Raw genomic sequence first — 17,309 nt, forward strand, 5'->3', positions numbered from 1 at the left:
AGTAACTTTCCCCAACACTGGTTGTTAGTTTTACTTCAGTATTTCTCTTTATAGAACTTTATCGATTCTTTATCGATTCTAATCTTTTTTTTTTTTTTTTTTGAAATCCCATTCTGATTCTGAATACCAACACTCTTCGTGATTGCAGAGCTGAGGCAATATGTGCAGAGATGAGGAGTGTGATTGTATGACTCTGTGAAGCTTCAGAAGACAATATTCTCACCTACTGTGATGTGATTCTGTCCAACACTGCAGATCACTCTCAGACCATGCATTTCTCTCTCTCTTAATCTAAAATACATAATGTGGCATGAAAATAATCATCAGGTACTTGCAGTCATTGCAACCAGGCTGTTATTAATGAGACTTTGTTGCAAATGGTTGGGAACTGTTCTGTGATGCAGTGAAATTGGCCGTCTCGATCTCATAATGATTCTGGCGATGCTTCACAAATCCCTTAATCGCACACAGACATCAGGAACAAATATTAACGCACCTGTTGAGATATCAGTCTCTCCTCACCGTGAAGCTCTGTTTGAAAAGACCCGCCTGCAGAGCCCCGCTAAGACATCCAGACAAAAACATCTATTCTCATACTCCATCAAATAAAGTGAATGGAGAAAAGAGGAGTGAGAACTTGAGACTGGCACTTTCACACGAATGAATCTCACACGCGCTCCTCTGGGGAGACGCTCCAGCTCCGACTCTCCTGAAGACAAGAGATGATATGAAAAAGCTAATCGAGAACTAAACCTTCCTACTTTACCAGAAGAGTGGATGCAGTGTGCAAGGCTTACAGTGTCATCCAGTTATATTTTAGTTGTGCAAAAACAGTCATTTATGCTGCTTGATATTGCAAACTGGCATCTGTTATCATATTATTAGTGTATAATCATAATCATGAACACACTGGTTTGCAATGCAAATAGATTTACACTTTACTTCACTAGTGAGATATTCTTCTAGTTATTTGGCGATAATGAATTGGAAGTCTTTTTTTGTTCATTAAATTAAAAGCACTGTTTTGTGTTTCATTAGTTTTCATGTCAAACACAAATGCTAGCTTTGACACTTCAGCATTTTCTGAGAAAGGGTGCTATTTATATTTTATAGTTCATGAGATCCCCATTTTTCATTCTGAAAAACACAGCAAACATTAATGTGTAATCACAAACACACACACACACACAGCTTATATGTACATTATTGGACATGACTGCATCTTTTATAGAAATAAATGAACTGAATGCACTGGAGCGTCCCATATAATCACACAAATATCAATTTATCATCGACCTAGGCAAATTATAACACTAGTGAACTGCGTCCGCATATAAATATTTCAAGGTGCAAAGCTTCACAGCTGCCCTCATTTCTCCACGTGGACTTTTTTTCACCTCTCACTGCAGCAAGAAGGTGTTTGTCCTTCAGTACAGGTTTGGTTTATTAAAGTTCACAGGGACCACAGTGCGTCTGTTTCTTGAGTCACCTGGGATCATGCTGTGTGTGAACAGATCTGCTGCTCGAAGCTCTTTCCTTCTCCCACGCCGTCCCGCTGGACCGGTCACTGTCACATCAGTACATGGATCCCAATCTGATCCAAGAGACACAAATACTCAAGTGTCCTCAGCTGTTTATTTGAAAGATGTAAAAACTGCAAACCATCAAAGAGAGCTCAAACCAGCCCGTTTTACAGAACCTGATAATATCACAATGTAATGAAACATTAGCATACCCACCCCTTACAGAAAACTACTGGCAATTTTTGAATTTCATTAAACACTATTTTCTGTTTAGTTTTTTTAGCCTATTGTTTTACGGGGACAAAAGAAGTGTCCTCATAAACCATATATACCAGTACACACACACACACACACACACACACACACTCCACAAGCACAGAGAACATATGAGTCACAAATGTGTTTAAAGATTTGCAGTTTCATAACTCTATAAGGACATCACAAAGCTTTGACTCGACACTGACAACATGAAAGTGGCTGAAGCAAGTGTGTCCGTGTCTATAAACGCTGTCAGGACAGAAACGATGTGACCTTGAGCTGCAGACACGTTACAAGATGTTTGGAGAGCTCAAGACAGCTGCTTTCCAGCCGTTCTCATCTTTTTTTGCAGCATAAAATATGAAAGCAGAACTGGATCACTAATCTCTTTGACTAATTATTTGACTGTGAAAACAAGATTTTTTTTCTTCACAAATTTAACGCAAAATGCTTCTTTTGTAAATCCACATGACAAAAATAGTCCATATAATTATGGCAGTGAGAGGTGATCTCTTAATAAAGGAAGGAGATTTTTTTAAAAAGAAATGTAAAGAAATGTAGCTTTAGAAAAAGACTGGGGTGTGTAAGTAATGAGTGATTTTTTAATTTTGGGATGAACCATCCATTCCTTTAAGTTCCCTGATTCTGTTCAGAAGAGGACTTAAAATCCTAACCTGGGATTCACATGTATCCACATCTCACCTGAGACTAATATGTGACAATCACTGTGTATTTGGTCTGGGCCCATGCACTTTTAGTATTATTATATTAATAATATATTATTGAAGAGCAAATGAGTTTAGCAGTAGGCCAGTATTATTTCATATTTTTCAACACTAGCATTACATTTAAATGATTCCCACTCATGCTACTAAAAAATAAGATAGAGTCCCAGTGCAAACTCCTGTTTGAGAGGCTTGTCTGTGAGCACAGGTGCAGCTCTGCTTCTGAGTGAAGTCACTGACTGCAGATATTTGTTCAGCTGTCGTGTGGTGTGGGAGTTTGCTGGAAGTCTTTGGAAGCTGCATCCTCAGGTTACTGAACTTTTATTTGCACTAACACTGAATGAAATAAGCACACACAAAGACATGATTTTGATATTTCTTCCTCAGTAGAAATATGTCTTAAAATACAGATTTTTAGTTTAATCCCTTGTTGAACCACTTTGTTAGTAGTTTTTTTGTATTCCAAAATTATTCTGTGAGATACAATTAGAATTCATTGATGATTTCGCAATAGTTGTTTTTAAAGTGAGGTTTTAATGAGAAAATGTTTTGCATTATCACTAACACAGTCTGAAAGTAGCATCTTCTATCAGATTTGGTTGAAGTTTTAAATTTTTCAAAGAAAAGATGTCATAGGACTAAAGGTCAAGTTTAACCAGAAAGGCTTCTCCAAATCATTGGTGCTGATGATGCTTTCTCGAACCTCTTGCTATTTGCTATTATTGCTGTCGCTTTTATCAACCATCATTAAATGACTGCACTTAATTATTGTAAAGATTTTAGAAAAACTGTATTAGCTACAACATCAACCTAACCCAAGTTCTAACTAAATATATGGCTATTGGGTAATAGCTATGCCAATGCCAATGCTAGAGTATGTGTTTTCCATATATATTAAAACGTAGTTTTGTGGCAAAAAAGACATGGACATAACTTGGCATTTTTATCCTGTTGTTTACTATGTGTATTCGCTTGGTCAGTGGGTTGTGGGTTTTGGTCTTTTGCTGTTGTAATACGGACATGATCCATTCAAGACCTGCCTGGAGCTACTTTAGTCGGGCATTTCCCTGAAAATCATTGCACACCTTTGAATGTTTTTCAGCCAATCAGATTCAAGCATTCAACAGCCCCGTAGTATAATATGACTTATTGTGTGATTACAATATAACAAGGACATGTTTGAACACATTTCCCCCATTGAATAACATGTATGAATTAGACCAGAGACATTTATTAATAGGGTCAGTTTCATGAATGTCTATGCTCTGCATTCTTCTGTATTACTCAAATGCTAAATGAAGCTCGTCCTCTGTATGTCTCTCAATCAACTGTATGAGCGTTCTGCAACATGGGATGCAATCAAGGTCTAATCACTTCAGCATGCAGATGAGCTCGGCGCAGCATCATAGTGTCACATTTCAGGGACTTTCGCCTTCATTTGTCTTATAAGGAAACCACTCCAGATGAGAGGAGGACATGACTCACTCCTCAGGAGACGGTGATAATGTCATCTCTTCTCAGACGTATGGATCTGCTATCTACACACCAGGTTTCAATATTGCTAACACTAGATGAGAAATGTGAGAGCGATAAAGAACACCATCAACTTTAGCTGTGATTACGAGTGACAACTGCCGAAATGAAAACAACTATTTAGGCCTATCTGAATTTAGACAAAGTTCCTCATCTAAAATGATCATGTATTGTATGTAAGGGATCGGCATAGTTGACCATTTTTATTATGGATTTATTGCTTTAATGTATTTGTTCCCCAAAACAATGAGCCCAAAAGATCCAGGCAAACTCAAAAACACCTGGCATTGTTTTTAGGAAACAAAACCTGAAACAAAAAGGAAAATTTCTTTTTTTTTTTTTTTTTCAAATAAGCATAATGACATTCAAAACACTCTCGTCTAACAAACACAATCATACGACATGAGCCGCATATGCATCACTGATCAGTACTAAGATCAGTCCAGATCTGGTGAAACTCCACAGGACTTGTTTCTGTGATTCAAGGTTAAGTCTAAATCTAGCACACTTTACTGTTTTCTTTAGTAAAAAAAAAACAATGGAGAGAGGAAAATCGACTGTAACCAATACAAAACATGAAAAAGATTAATTTTAATTTTTATTCTTTTAAATAAGAATGTGCCTCAGCACTCAATGTTCAAACAAGCTCTCTCCAAGTGTCTTTAAATAGATCAACAACTTCAAGAACAGAAGCCAAAGTGAGGCCAAAAAGCAAAATGTTCTCCAGAAGTCTCTTCTCTTGCAGTGTGCACCGGCAGAGCAGCTGAACATTTTGGGAATAAAAAAAACACATAAAACAAACTGCTTCCATTCTGCTCCGGGAGCACTGTGCTACTGCGGGACGGTGAGGTTCGCTCTCTTTGGTGGAGGCGGAGGCATGAGCTCAGAGTCGGCCGAGTGTTTGCGGGACTGCAACTTGGCGCACCGGTCCAAAAACTCAAAGAGAATTTCCTTTGTGACGGGATGCTTGATACTGTTGCACACAGCTGTTAGGATGACAAGAGACAAAGTGAGGACAACAAATAGTTGGGCTGCAAGCTCAGAAAGTCTTAACAGGTGAAGTTTTTTTTTTAAGTATTTAAATAATAACATCCATATTAATGATGAAAACATTTTAAATCTGTCTATTAAGGGTACATTCACACTACAGCCATTGTTCTAAAAATGCATTTTTTAAGTTTTGTGTACAAATGACAATGCTGTTAAAACGATCTCCATTCGCATGGACTTGTCATGAAAATGACAAAAAAATGCTGTATTATGCATGTCAGGCCAGTAGTTGGCGATGTCACAAAAACTATGTGTATATTCATTATTACAAACTGAACATGTAATATGCAAGCAAATGGCATCACCATATACACAAATTAGCCTTTTTGTCATTTACATGTAATGATAACGGTTTAATTTCCAAAAACTTGCACTTTGAAACCCATTTTCAAAAGTTAGCATTTTCTGGCTCTGGCTCTGTAAATGAACCGTCAAAACACATTTTTGGTTTTAGTTGACAAGTTTTGGTTTAAGTTGGAAATGGAGTTGCATAAACACCCCTGAGGATAAACACCTAAGATAGGATCTCAAGGGACAGCGTTGCACAGCGCTTTTTTAAGGTAACTCTTTTATAAAGCATTTTACGTACCATGAAAAAACATGAAAAAATGCTTCTAGCCTTAGGAGTGTGGTTTTCAACTAGACAAGAAAACAATCTAATACCGACCCTGGCTTTAGTATAACAGGTGTGAATCCTTACCCATGGCTGTGTCGTATGAGTTGGGGAAGCTCTTGTCCGTCCTCTGTCGCATGAACACCCAGGTGTTATTGGCGAACGTGCACTCAATTATATTATTATCATACTGCTTCAGCTCCTTTGTTATCTGGAGTGAAAAAGAATAATGAGGCATCAAGTACTAGCATGAATTTAAAGACATAAATCACAGTTGCATCTTTCAAACCAAACAGTGTTCTTGCAAATGTGTACAAACCTTTTTTTTTTTAATTGTATTAGTATTTTTGGGATTTTTCATTGCATTTTATTTATAATGAATGTAGTCAGATGAAGAAAACAGATCAATATACCAGCAACGCTGATTAAGATTGCGTATTCCAAAAACCATTAATTAACACGGGCGTCCAATCCTGCTCCTGCAGAGTTTACCTCCAACCCCAGTTAAACACAAATGAATCAGCTAATCAAGGTCTTCAGGGTTGCTAGAATCTTTCAGGCAGGTGTCTAGAGTTAAGTTTGAGCTGGACTCTGCAGGACATTGGTCCTCCATGAGCAGGTTTAACAGAAGAGTTCATTCCTTCTTGTACCATTACAAAACCTTCTGACAGGTTTGTCAGCTTGGTTTTTAGCATTTTTAGCAAATTTTGAGTTAAACATATGTGTATGCTTCTTTTGTCGTCATTAAACTGTATAAGTTATTTAAAATAATGCAAGTTTTCTTTTTTTTACCACAACAGGAAATTATGCAGGATACAAACCAAAATCTCTCCGTTAAATTTGCCTGGAGCTAGTGTGGTTCAGACAAATTGTTGGTACTTTTTGTAGGTTGTAAAGTAACTGCCAGTGCGTAATGTGTAATTACAGCCACAACACAGATGTCTCAATACATGACAGTTTCACAAAGGCCTTAAGAAAACAGGAGCGCGTTTGGCCCAAATAAGCGAGAGAAAGAAATATCTCAAAGATAAAGAGACTGGATCCTCGCTAAACCATGGCGGGTTGGTGTGTGGGGGAGGAAGTGAGCTGGCAGTAAAGCCGCCCCCTTCTGGGCCTATTGGCATGATGGGATGAGTAAATACAGTCACCATCCAACAGTGAAGGGCATCTGTGAGCACACAGGGGAAGCTGAACATTTCAGGACTGACATACACAGCAATATTCCAAGTATTAACAAACCTTTGGTGGTACGGTACCTTTCCTCGCAAAAGTAGAACCATCCACACCAGAGCATCTGTACACATATGGCACTTTTACACTGCATGGTACACCAAGGTATGGTTCACTTTTGGGGGTTTTCCACTGGGTACAGTACCTGGTAACTGGTACTTTTTCCAGTACCACTTTGGTTGAGGTTCCAAGTTAACCTTCCGTTACTAAAACATGTCATGTAAACTCTGCTGATCACTGATTGGACGGAGAGAATAGTCACTACCTGTGTCACTGAACTTAAGACACAAACACAAAAGAACCTCTAGGTTTAAATTAGCACAGTCAGCGAAGGATCAAATGCAACTGTTTTGAATGAGCGCAACTTTTTTAAACAACCAAAAAATGTTGTTGTCTGCTGTGGAAGTACAGACGTTCCTCTCGTTGATCGCAGAGGAGTGGATCCAGCGAGAGGTTGATGGGGCGACGAGGAATGAAAACGTTTTTTTTTTGGGAGTCGTGGCAGTAGAGGCAACGCAACTATAACGACGTGAATAATCCCGCCCACTCTAAAGTGATACAAAACTGCAGTGGAAACGCAAACCATGCCGAGCCGTGCCGTGTCGTGCCACACATAGTGGAAAAGTGCCAATGCAGTCTGGCTGTAGCTGAGAGAGCGCAAACACCGACCACTTAACAGACTCCGGCAGATTAGAACACAGCAGCCAAATATAATAGAGGCGGCAGGCCAAAGAATGTGCGCACATGCTTTCACACCCCACACAACCACATACGCACGACCGGGGCAGAGATCCAGGGATGTTGTTCGGCTTTCGTCTGGCACGGTACATGATGCTCCCGTTAGTTTTGGATTGGACCATCATGACACTCCGGTCACCCTCTTGAAGTCCTGGCAGCCATTTACAAACACCACACGGTGCCTTAAACAGCCAAATCCACTCCATTACAGCTAAAGCCTGCCAAACACCTTCTTAGTTTGTAATGATAATACGGCAGTCGATAATTAAAAAGTAAATCAATTTAATGAAAGTAACAGTCAGGGGCATGGTGGTTCCTCCAAACAAATTTTGGCAAAGACTGTAAGCAGACACAAAATGCTTGCTTTGACAACACACAACCATCAAGTGACAGCCCTTCTCAACTACTGCCTATCTACCATCATGTGTCATAATCATCAAAAAATCAGGTGTGACTATCATGTAATTAATATTCACAATAATAGTCAAGTATTTTTAGGTGAATATTTATATGTCTGTCTTGGTGAAATTCAATGATTTGGGAAGCTCTATATCAGACATGACTTGGACTCATGAACAAAAGTCTCTATGAACAACCAGGAGAAATGGCTGTTTTCTAGAAATTCTGTTCAACAATTCAGATAATGGAGTCTTTTGTGCACTTTTTTTTTCTCGAGTGATTCGGTGGCGAGGCCAGAAATCCCCAAGAAGAATTTCATTATTGACTTCAAATAATGACGATTTCTTTAGCATTTATGAACAACATTTGCTGGTATTATACAGCACAATGTATGGCACAAATAACATTTAATATGTAATAGTGCAGTGCTGGAGTTTTTCCCAGCCTGCAATGCGGCATGAATAAGTCATACCAACTGCTTTACAGTGTTTTACTGTTAACTGTTATTTACACTGGTGTTGTGTGTTTGTTGCCTATTTTGGCCAGGTCATATATCATGGCGGGGTCATACTGTATATCATTTTTGGTTTCCTTTGCCCCTGTTTATCCATCTTTCGTGAAGAATGGAGGTTGTGTTGGAGTGTTTTGATAGTGTTTTGGGTGCTGGGTCATATCACTATACACCATACAACTATACAATTTGCAGAAAGAGAAAGCTGGAAACCATCAGGAGAGCTAAAACAAAAAGAATGATTAGATGGAGATAGATCATTCTTCTGTTAATGAACATTCTTCTGTTTAAGATTTATCATACAGCTAGACCTACTACGACAAGACATTTCCAAGATTTTGAGTAAAATCACAGGCTTCTCATCATCATTCAGATGTATGTGTGTGTGTGTGTGTCACCATTCGTTCTGCAGAGAATCCTTTACCCAGAGCTCATAAGGATAAAATATTCCACGAATAAAATACAGAATATATGTCTGAAGAACCCTCACCTTTCCCACCGAGATATTTTTACAGTGTTACTGTAAGAGAAATAATCACTCTAATAGTGAGACAAAACCACTCATTATGGAACAATTATCTGTCCACATCAATGGATTACCTAGCAAGCCACAACTAATTGAAAATGTGGTCATGTTTACATGCGTGAAATTAACATTAAATCAAATAAAATTGCATGCATGCATATTATGTGAGCTATGATTATTCTGCAATTGTGTTTAATTTCCAGCCATTAGTACATTCCTGCATCTTGATTGATTGAGTGGAGCAGTGGCTCGTCACCATAATGTGGCCTCTTTCCTGCCTACAGTCCACTGCAGAACTATGCCAACAACTGCCTTCCTGTCCTCGTCAATAAAACCCCTTCTGTGTGTGGAAAGTTCACCACATTCATTTGCTAAATAAACAGAATAATTTAATAAACATTAAATTAAGACAGAGACATTCTCAGTAGCATATCATACGTGGTTTTGATAACCAGTAGTAACCAGTTACCAAAGTTGGCCAATAATTTACTACCGAGTGTGCATTTCAGAAAACTAGTCTAATGATGTTTAGTGGGTTTCTTGCCAACTAATGAAGAAGAAGAAGAAAAAAAAAACACTTTTCCTAAAAAGTAATCAGACTTGTATTCATAACAAAGAAGATTTGTATACACAGACAGCAACTCCAAACAGCATGCTAGCCCAACAAAATAGTGCTTTTCATGTGAGGTGTATGGAAGACCTAACGCACTATTAATTCCAATAGAGCTTGCATTAACATGCTGCTAAAATAATAACTCTGTATTAAAAATAAAAATAATCCACAACATTTCTGAACTAATGTATTTATAATCAGTGTTTCTGTCACTCCATCTTCTATTATTATTTTATTCAGGGACAATATACATTATAATACAGAATGAATGTAATATGTGCCAGATTTAGCCAGGATAATTAACCAAGATAATTCGTAGTTGATGCAAAAAGTAAATAGTTAAATATAATAGCAAAATTATTACACTAAAATCCCTATAAATATTCATATTACATTTTGATTGGGCAACCAAATGTTTTCATTTCTATAGAAACCACAATGACTGTTTTTTCAGAATGCATTCCAGTCATCATCTTGGTTCATCTGAAGGCAAATGATAACTGACTAACCCGTACTTCTTCTCAATGGTTTGTTGCAATCGCCCCTTGTGGCAGTTCTTGTGTACCTTCCTGTTATTTGATTTATGAATATGGGTGGAACAAAACTGTTAAGTAAACTAAATCAGCAAACTGAAAGTGTTTCCAGTGCAGAAGAAAGAAAAAAAAACTATTTGGCGTTGTGTCTAATTACCTAAGTGCTGTTTCAACAGGATAAGGAATAAACTTAATTTAGACTTCCTTTCTTGGTTCACACCAAGAATGATAACTTAATTAATGAGTTTGTTTTTTTAAATTCATGCAAGTTCGATCAGCCTGTAATTGTAATTTTTTAACTTTATTTTCAGTGTGATTTTAAATCTAGCCCAGTGGGTTGATGAGTTTGGCCTTTCATCGACTACTGTCACATCATTTTGTTCTCAACGAATTACACAATGTATATAAAGAATTTCAACTAAAATTTTCCTTTCATTAAAATCCTATGTGTGATTTAAAGGCAGGTAGGTGATTTGGTTAAAGATATTTTTACCACTCAAGTAGCAAGTTCGTTACTTTGGCTCATAGGCATATATATCTCTATCTCTATCTCTATATATCTATAAATATGTATATATTATCAGCGTCAGAAATCCAGATGCAATTTATACCTTACTAAATGTGTTTTTTTTCTTGTAAAATTTTTTCAACATCAACAAAAGCCATCTTTACACTGCAAAGGTGTAACAGTAGCTACATATGGCATTTATGTTTATTTAAACAGACAGTTTAATTCTGCTCATGTACAAAAAAATTTGCAAAGAAAAAAAAAAAAACGGAACTCAGAGGGTAAAGCTGCAAGAAATCATTATTGCTGATTATTGTTTTTGATATTAATGAAGCAGTCCAGCAACAGAAGAGGACGGCAGTTTCCAAGTGTTTTGTTTCTTTTCTCATTAGATTTTAACGTCTTTGTTTTCTCTAGGAAAATATTTTTGCTTACTGTGTTTACTGTGATAGATGCGTGCTCAAGTAGCATTTGTCCTTTGCATATCTTGTGACTTTTCAGTTTTGGTTTGCTGAAAGTAAGACGTGGTCAGCTGAATTCGATAATGAGGTGTCAGTCGAGTATATACAGTAATTGGTTATTACACTGCAGCAGCAGTCACAGCAGCCCTAATGTGAAGCGATTCTACCTTGTGCAACTCCACCGAGCAAGGACACTGACAAGGCATTCGAGTATTGCTTTTCTCCTCTATCTTTACTTTTTGAACATCTTGATACTCTATCATCTCTTACTGGCAACAGTTCATTTGAATCACACACAATTACTATTACCCACTCTGTTAAAATCCACTTTGTAGTTGTTTTCTGTCCCCCAGGCCAACTGGGTAACTTCTTGGAGGAGTACTCATCTTGGTGGATCTGTCCCCTGCTTTTGACACAGTTAACCATCCTCTTATCCACCTTCATGAAAATGGGCATCTCAGGAACTGCACTCTAGTGGTTCAAGTCTTATCTCTCAGGTAGGTTCTTCAGGGTGTCTTGGAGGGGTGAGATTTCCAAGTCACAACTTCTTGCTACTGGGGTTCCTCAAGGCTCAGTGCTTGGACCAATTCTCTCCTCCATCTAAATGTCATCATTAGGATCTGTCATTCAGAAGCATGGCTTTTCCTTTCAATGCTATGCTGATGACACTCAACTCTCTGTCTCATTCCAACAAGATGATCTGATGGTAGCTGTTTACATTGCAGCCTGTCTGACAAATATTTCTGGCTAGATGAAGGACCATCACCTTTAAGTCAACCTTGCCAAGACAGAACTGCTTGTGGTCTCAGCTAACCCAGAACATCATCATAACTTCTCTATACAGCTAGGTTCATCAACCATAACTCTTTCCAGGACAGCCAGGAACCTTGGATTTGTGATGAATTTAAGCTTCAAAGACCATATTGCTACAATGACCTGGTCCTGAAAATTTGCCTTATACAACCATTAGGAAGATTACACCCTTTCCACCAGAGCAGACTGCACACCTCCTTCTCCAAGCTCTTGTTTTCTCCAGACTTGACTTTTGTAATGCTCTCTTGGTGAGCATTCTGGCATGTTCTATCAACCCTCTGAAACTGATCCAGAACACAGCAGTGAGAGTGGTCTTCAACGAGCTGAAGAAAGTCTCTCTTCATCAGCTTGCACCGGCTGCCAGTAGCAGCTCAGATCAAATTTAATGGATCTGATGTTTGCCTACAAGACAGCCACTGGCATGGCACCAATATACCTAAACTTGATAGTTCAGACTTATATGCCCTGCAGAAGCCTGCATTCTGCAAGTGGTGCCATTGCAAAGAGGCACAAAATCACTCTCACAGATGCTTTCCCGGACTGTGGAACAACCTCTCTATCTATTTGAGTCTTTAGCCATTTTCAGGAAACATCTAAAGACATCTTTTTCGCCAGCACTTAACCAATTAATACTAGCACTTTCCAATTGTATTCATTCAAATTTATCTGAAAAAAAAAAACTGTTACTCTCTTGTTGGTCTGATTGCTTCTACTGCTCTCCTCATTTGTAAGTCACTTTGGATAAAAGCGTCTGCTAAATGACTGAATGTAAATGTAATGTTAAATGATATTGTAATAATTTTTACAGATTACAGTTTACACAATCAAGACTTCACATTGATTATTTCAATAGCCTGAAATCAGCGGTCTATGAATTCTGTCTGATTGGAGTTCTGTAATTCTGCAAAAACACCCATTATAATCACTGAAGGCACTGTGTATACTGCACAATCAGTGTCTTTTCTGCTGTTTATTGTTTACGCTGATGAGACAATTTGTGAATGCAGATTCAGAATTGAATCATTGAACGCTCGCTGAACCACTCCGGAGTTCTCAGCTGTGACAAATCAAAATGCTTCCGACTGGATATTACATTCATAAGCTCAACAGAAATGTGTGTCATTGGTTTTAATACTTAACACTACAAACTGAGCAGAAAAATAAATCTGACGCAATTTAATAAAGCAAAATCTACTATTAACTGAAATGCCGCAAATGACACTTTTAATTAATTTCACTTTAATCATGAATCATAATAGATCTAGCTTACCACTACTACAGAGTATTACTTATATGAAAGAAATCAAATGTTTACTACAGTGTTCAATGAATAAAAGTCTTCATCGGCAAATGGTAGAATTTGCAGATTTGGTTTGATCAAGACCTTGAGGCCATCCTTAAAAATATTCTTGTTTGCTGTAACCCGACCGACCCTGTCAATTTAGGACCGACTCAATTATTATTATTTTTTTTGCTTTTAGTCCGACCGACTTGCCGATTGTAAATTTGCGTTAAGACCGACCAATTTTTTTTTTACTCTTCAAACAACTAATACAAAAGCAATAAAATAATATTAATTATATTTAAGTAAGTATTGTAAATATATAAATTTCCTAGGCCTACATACAAACGAAGGCTATCTTCCTTAATTAAAAAAAACCCTGTGACATCATCTATGTTTACACTATTGGTTAACGAACTATAAACAAAACAGCGTCATGTATGCATGCATTGTTAAATAAATAAAAAGGGCAGAAAACCAGTCACACAGAATAATTTTTTTTTATTTAAAAACATGAGATGCAGTGGGATGGGGAACAAAAACCCAACATAAGGTCCTGAGATGTTTTTTGAATATTAAATTAAATACATTAATTTTACATGTCTTTCTAAACATGCAGCTCTCTTGTGCGAGACGCGAGTCCAACGGTGTCCCTCTAGAAAATGCGCGAAATATGCGTTCTGTGTGAACGGCTTGGTTTCAGTTTTGATGTAAACAAGATCTTCTCCACATTGATGTTTTCTTTTTTTTTTTTTTTTTAGTGGCTTCAACTGGATATTCTAACATAACCTTATAATGCATGTTGTGACGGTGGAGGTAGAACCCAATCGCAGACAGAATGCAGGACACACAAGGTTTATTGGAGACAGAAAACAGGAAAACAAAACCCACGAGGGGGCAAAACAAGGGCTAGACGAAAGATGACGAAACTAGACTAACACTTTACAAACTAGACTATGACTAAAACAGGATCAAACAACTACTTAGACAAGACTCTCTACAGACTTACATACGGACAGCTCTCACATTGATAAACAGTTAGCAACATCTGACAGTATTTGACAATATTTGACAAAATATGGCAATGAACCGACCAAGGACAGAGAAACACACGAGGTTATAAAGGGAGGCTAATAATGAACACAACAGGTGGAACTGATACGCTAATAATTACAAAACGAGGATCACAAGGGGGGCGGGTTACATGACAAGACAACGCAAGCACATGGCCCAAAGACAAGGCCATGTGCTTGTACACAAAACACGGGCCTGTCATGATCCTGCCACAAGACTAGAGAAAAATCAGGACATGAAGGCAGGATCATGACAATGCAATGCCACATACATCGTCATCGCATCTCGTGCGCCACTGATAAAGATCAAGTATACTTTGGCAGTCCGCACACTGTCTGCATTATGTCCTTTTTATCATCTGCGTGCGGGCATTTTTTGAGACCGCGGACGGTGCGCGTACACGAGGTGAAAGATGAGACAGCAGATACTGTGTGTCGAGCTCGTCCGCCTTTGAAAGTTGTGTACGTAGACACGGCTGTGCGCGCGGCGAGATGGAATGGAACACGGACTGTGAAGTATCGGGGCTCATAAGGCAGCTTCCTTAATGCACATCTAAAATTTGAATGTGGATTTTTATTTAAAATTCGACAAATATTCGAAATTCGATTTCGCCTATGCGATTTTTTGTTGTTGTTGACATTTCTAATCGTAAACACAGCCATGTTGAAGCCTGCAGTAAATGTTTTGCATTATGGCAGTCCACTCTGCTTATTGTTTTTCGAAAATGTTGCACTCCTGTTTGTCATTGTGCACGTAACTTCACGCCAAAAAATCATCAGAAATATTGGTCTTTACATTCGTCCTGCCTGTTGTCCCTGGATTTACCTATATTTGGTGTTATTTGCTGTACAAAATGCATCTAGACATGCATCTAGACATGAACACTCGTCACTCAAATCAAACAGGATTTTTTTTTCACAAAAGTGACAACCCAAAAAAAGCAAAGTAAACGGTCTCTCATTTGTAGGTTGCATTGATACCTAGCGTTGGATGCAAGTAAAACAGTATAACAGTACCTCATTTTTTTTTCTCACCTGAAATTCATGCAATAAACATGTTTTTGACAAAGATTTTAATTTGTTTGTGGCCTATATAGCCTGCATCAAAATGAGGTTTGCAATGATGCGCCCGAAGCCACAGGTTGAAGACCCAGTCAGTGACGTCACGATATGCTAATTTGTTTAAATTCATACCTACGTCATCACCATCACCAAAAATTTTTCCTTTTTTTTTACATTGAAACTTGAAAAAAAAAAAAATTGACCGACCTACTGACCCTTTTTTTAAAAAACAATTACTGCTACTGCAAACCAAAATATTTTTAAGGATGGCCTGAACAGAATCAACTCAAAATAGTTGCAAATGTAATATTGCTCATGCCCCAGACAAAAAAAGAGACAGCGAGCATAAAATAAACTACTTGACATGTTTCTTGACATGATTGAATTTCTTGAGTTATTGCATTAAAGTTATTGCATTAAAGGTAAATAACGAAAGGAATTTCACCCAGTGTAGAGAAGTAAAAGTTTTTTTTTCATTAGAAATGTACTCAAGTTAAAGTAAAAGTACCCACCTTTAAATCTACTCTTAAAAGTATGAACTGAAAATGTAACGGAGTAAATGTACTTCATTACTACTAGGGGTGCACGATATATATCAGCCGATGATTAATGCGCATCTGGTCAGTAAAGCCGGTTCTCTAATCAGCGGTAAACAACATCAGGTGTGTGATTTCACACAGAACAGCTGTTACTACACAGAGCCGTTGTTAACTGACAAGCTGCGCAAATCCACGCTCACTATCAGCTTTTTTTTTGTGCGATTATTTTGATACTTGATCTTTAAGCAATATTCATTAACAGGTGCAGCTATATTATTATTATTATAAAAAAAAATTCTGATTAACTTTTATTAGACTGTATTGGAAATAGTTAATTTTGGTTTTTTTATTTCTCCTAACCAACAACCAATGGTCGTTAAGCCATTATTAACCATTAACCTATAAGATTATGTGAAGTTACAATTAAATTAAATTTGAATTGATACAGTACATGGCTTTGACCCATTAAAAATACCTGAATTTATTTTAAATTGATTTTATACACACAAAAAGCAGCAAGCAAAACAACGTGACTATTCACAGGGTGCGATTTGTGAAAAAACAGAGGGGGGATGTTTTGAAACATTTTAATTCATAAAAATAAATCATGAGAACATGAACTAGATGACGTCATGCGCTAATTAGCATATGTATGACGTAAGTGCGTCGTATTGTATTGCCTCCCTATGCTCACATACTGCAATTTAATTTAGCCATTTAATTTAATTCTCAATAAAACAGTTTTTATTACTTTATTTTAATGTTTCTGTTGTCAGCCAACGGAAGGATTATTATAATGACTGAAACGCGGTGCATTAAGACTACACAACCAGCTCTCAAACATTAATCTGCACTAATGAAATCAAATACACATACGATAAAGTCAGTGGTTGTGCTGTGAATGATGTCAGCTATACTTGCTTGTAAAATAGAGTTAGAAGCAAGAGTATCTTTTTTTTTTTTTTTACTGAAAGTGCTGTTCCTCTCTGCGCTCGCTGAACACAGCTGCAGATACAGAGAGAAAGGCTCGCGCTGGGAAAGAGAGACCTCGCGCTCGTGCGGCAGCACCAGAGAGTCTCAGAGACTAAATAATGATTGCCCAAAAAGTCGCTAGATTTGTCGCTAGTCGCTTATTTGGAAAAAAAGCATTAAATCTACAGACAAAGACGCCAAGTTAGCAACTCCACTGCCCAGCGGACCGGCTTCAACCGTCTCGCAAGTGTTGATAGGCTATTACTCATGAGGTGTAACCAATCAGATAGCGCCGTGGGCGAGACATTGAGCAAGTCTGCAGAGTGGTGAATACACAGAGGCCGAAG

At 37.8% G+C, this 17,309-nt stretch overlaps 1 protein-coding gene across 2 annotated transcripts in view; it reads right to left on the reverse strand.

The window, feature by feature from the left end:
* Nucleotides 1-4,623: 4,623 nt before the first annotated feature.
* The window catches only part of LOC132092777 (mRNA-capping enzyme-like), a 103,835-nt gene continuing 91,149 nt past the window's right edge, over nt 4,624-17,309 (reverse strand). Inside the window, exons 15-16 of one of the 2 annotated variants that reach the window (XM_059499165.1) lie at nt 5,790-5,913; nt 4,624-5,025 (exon numbers count right to left, since the gene is read on the reverse strand). In XM_059499165.1, coding sequence (XP_059355148.1) covers nt 4,871-5,025; nt 5,790-5,913 — 279 coding nt within the window. In that variant the 3' untranslated portion in view covers nt 4,624-4,870. Of the gene's footprint in view, nt 5,026-5,789; nt 5,914-11,106; nt 11,822-17,309 lie in introns of those variants that run through there. The other variant, XM_059499166.1, reaches the window with a different exon arrangement.

Source organism: Carassius carassius, chromosome 18 (genome assembly GCF_963082965.1).
Source record: "Carassius carassius chromosome 18, fCarCar2.1, whole genome shotgun sequence".
Taxonomy (NCBI): domain Eukaryota; kingdom Metazoa; phylum Chordata; class Actinopteri; order Cypriniformes; family Cyprinidae; genus Carassius; species Carassius carassius.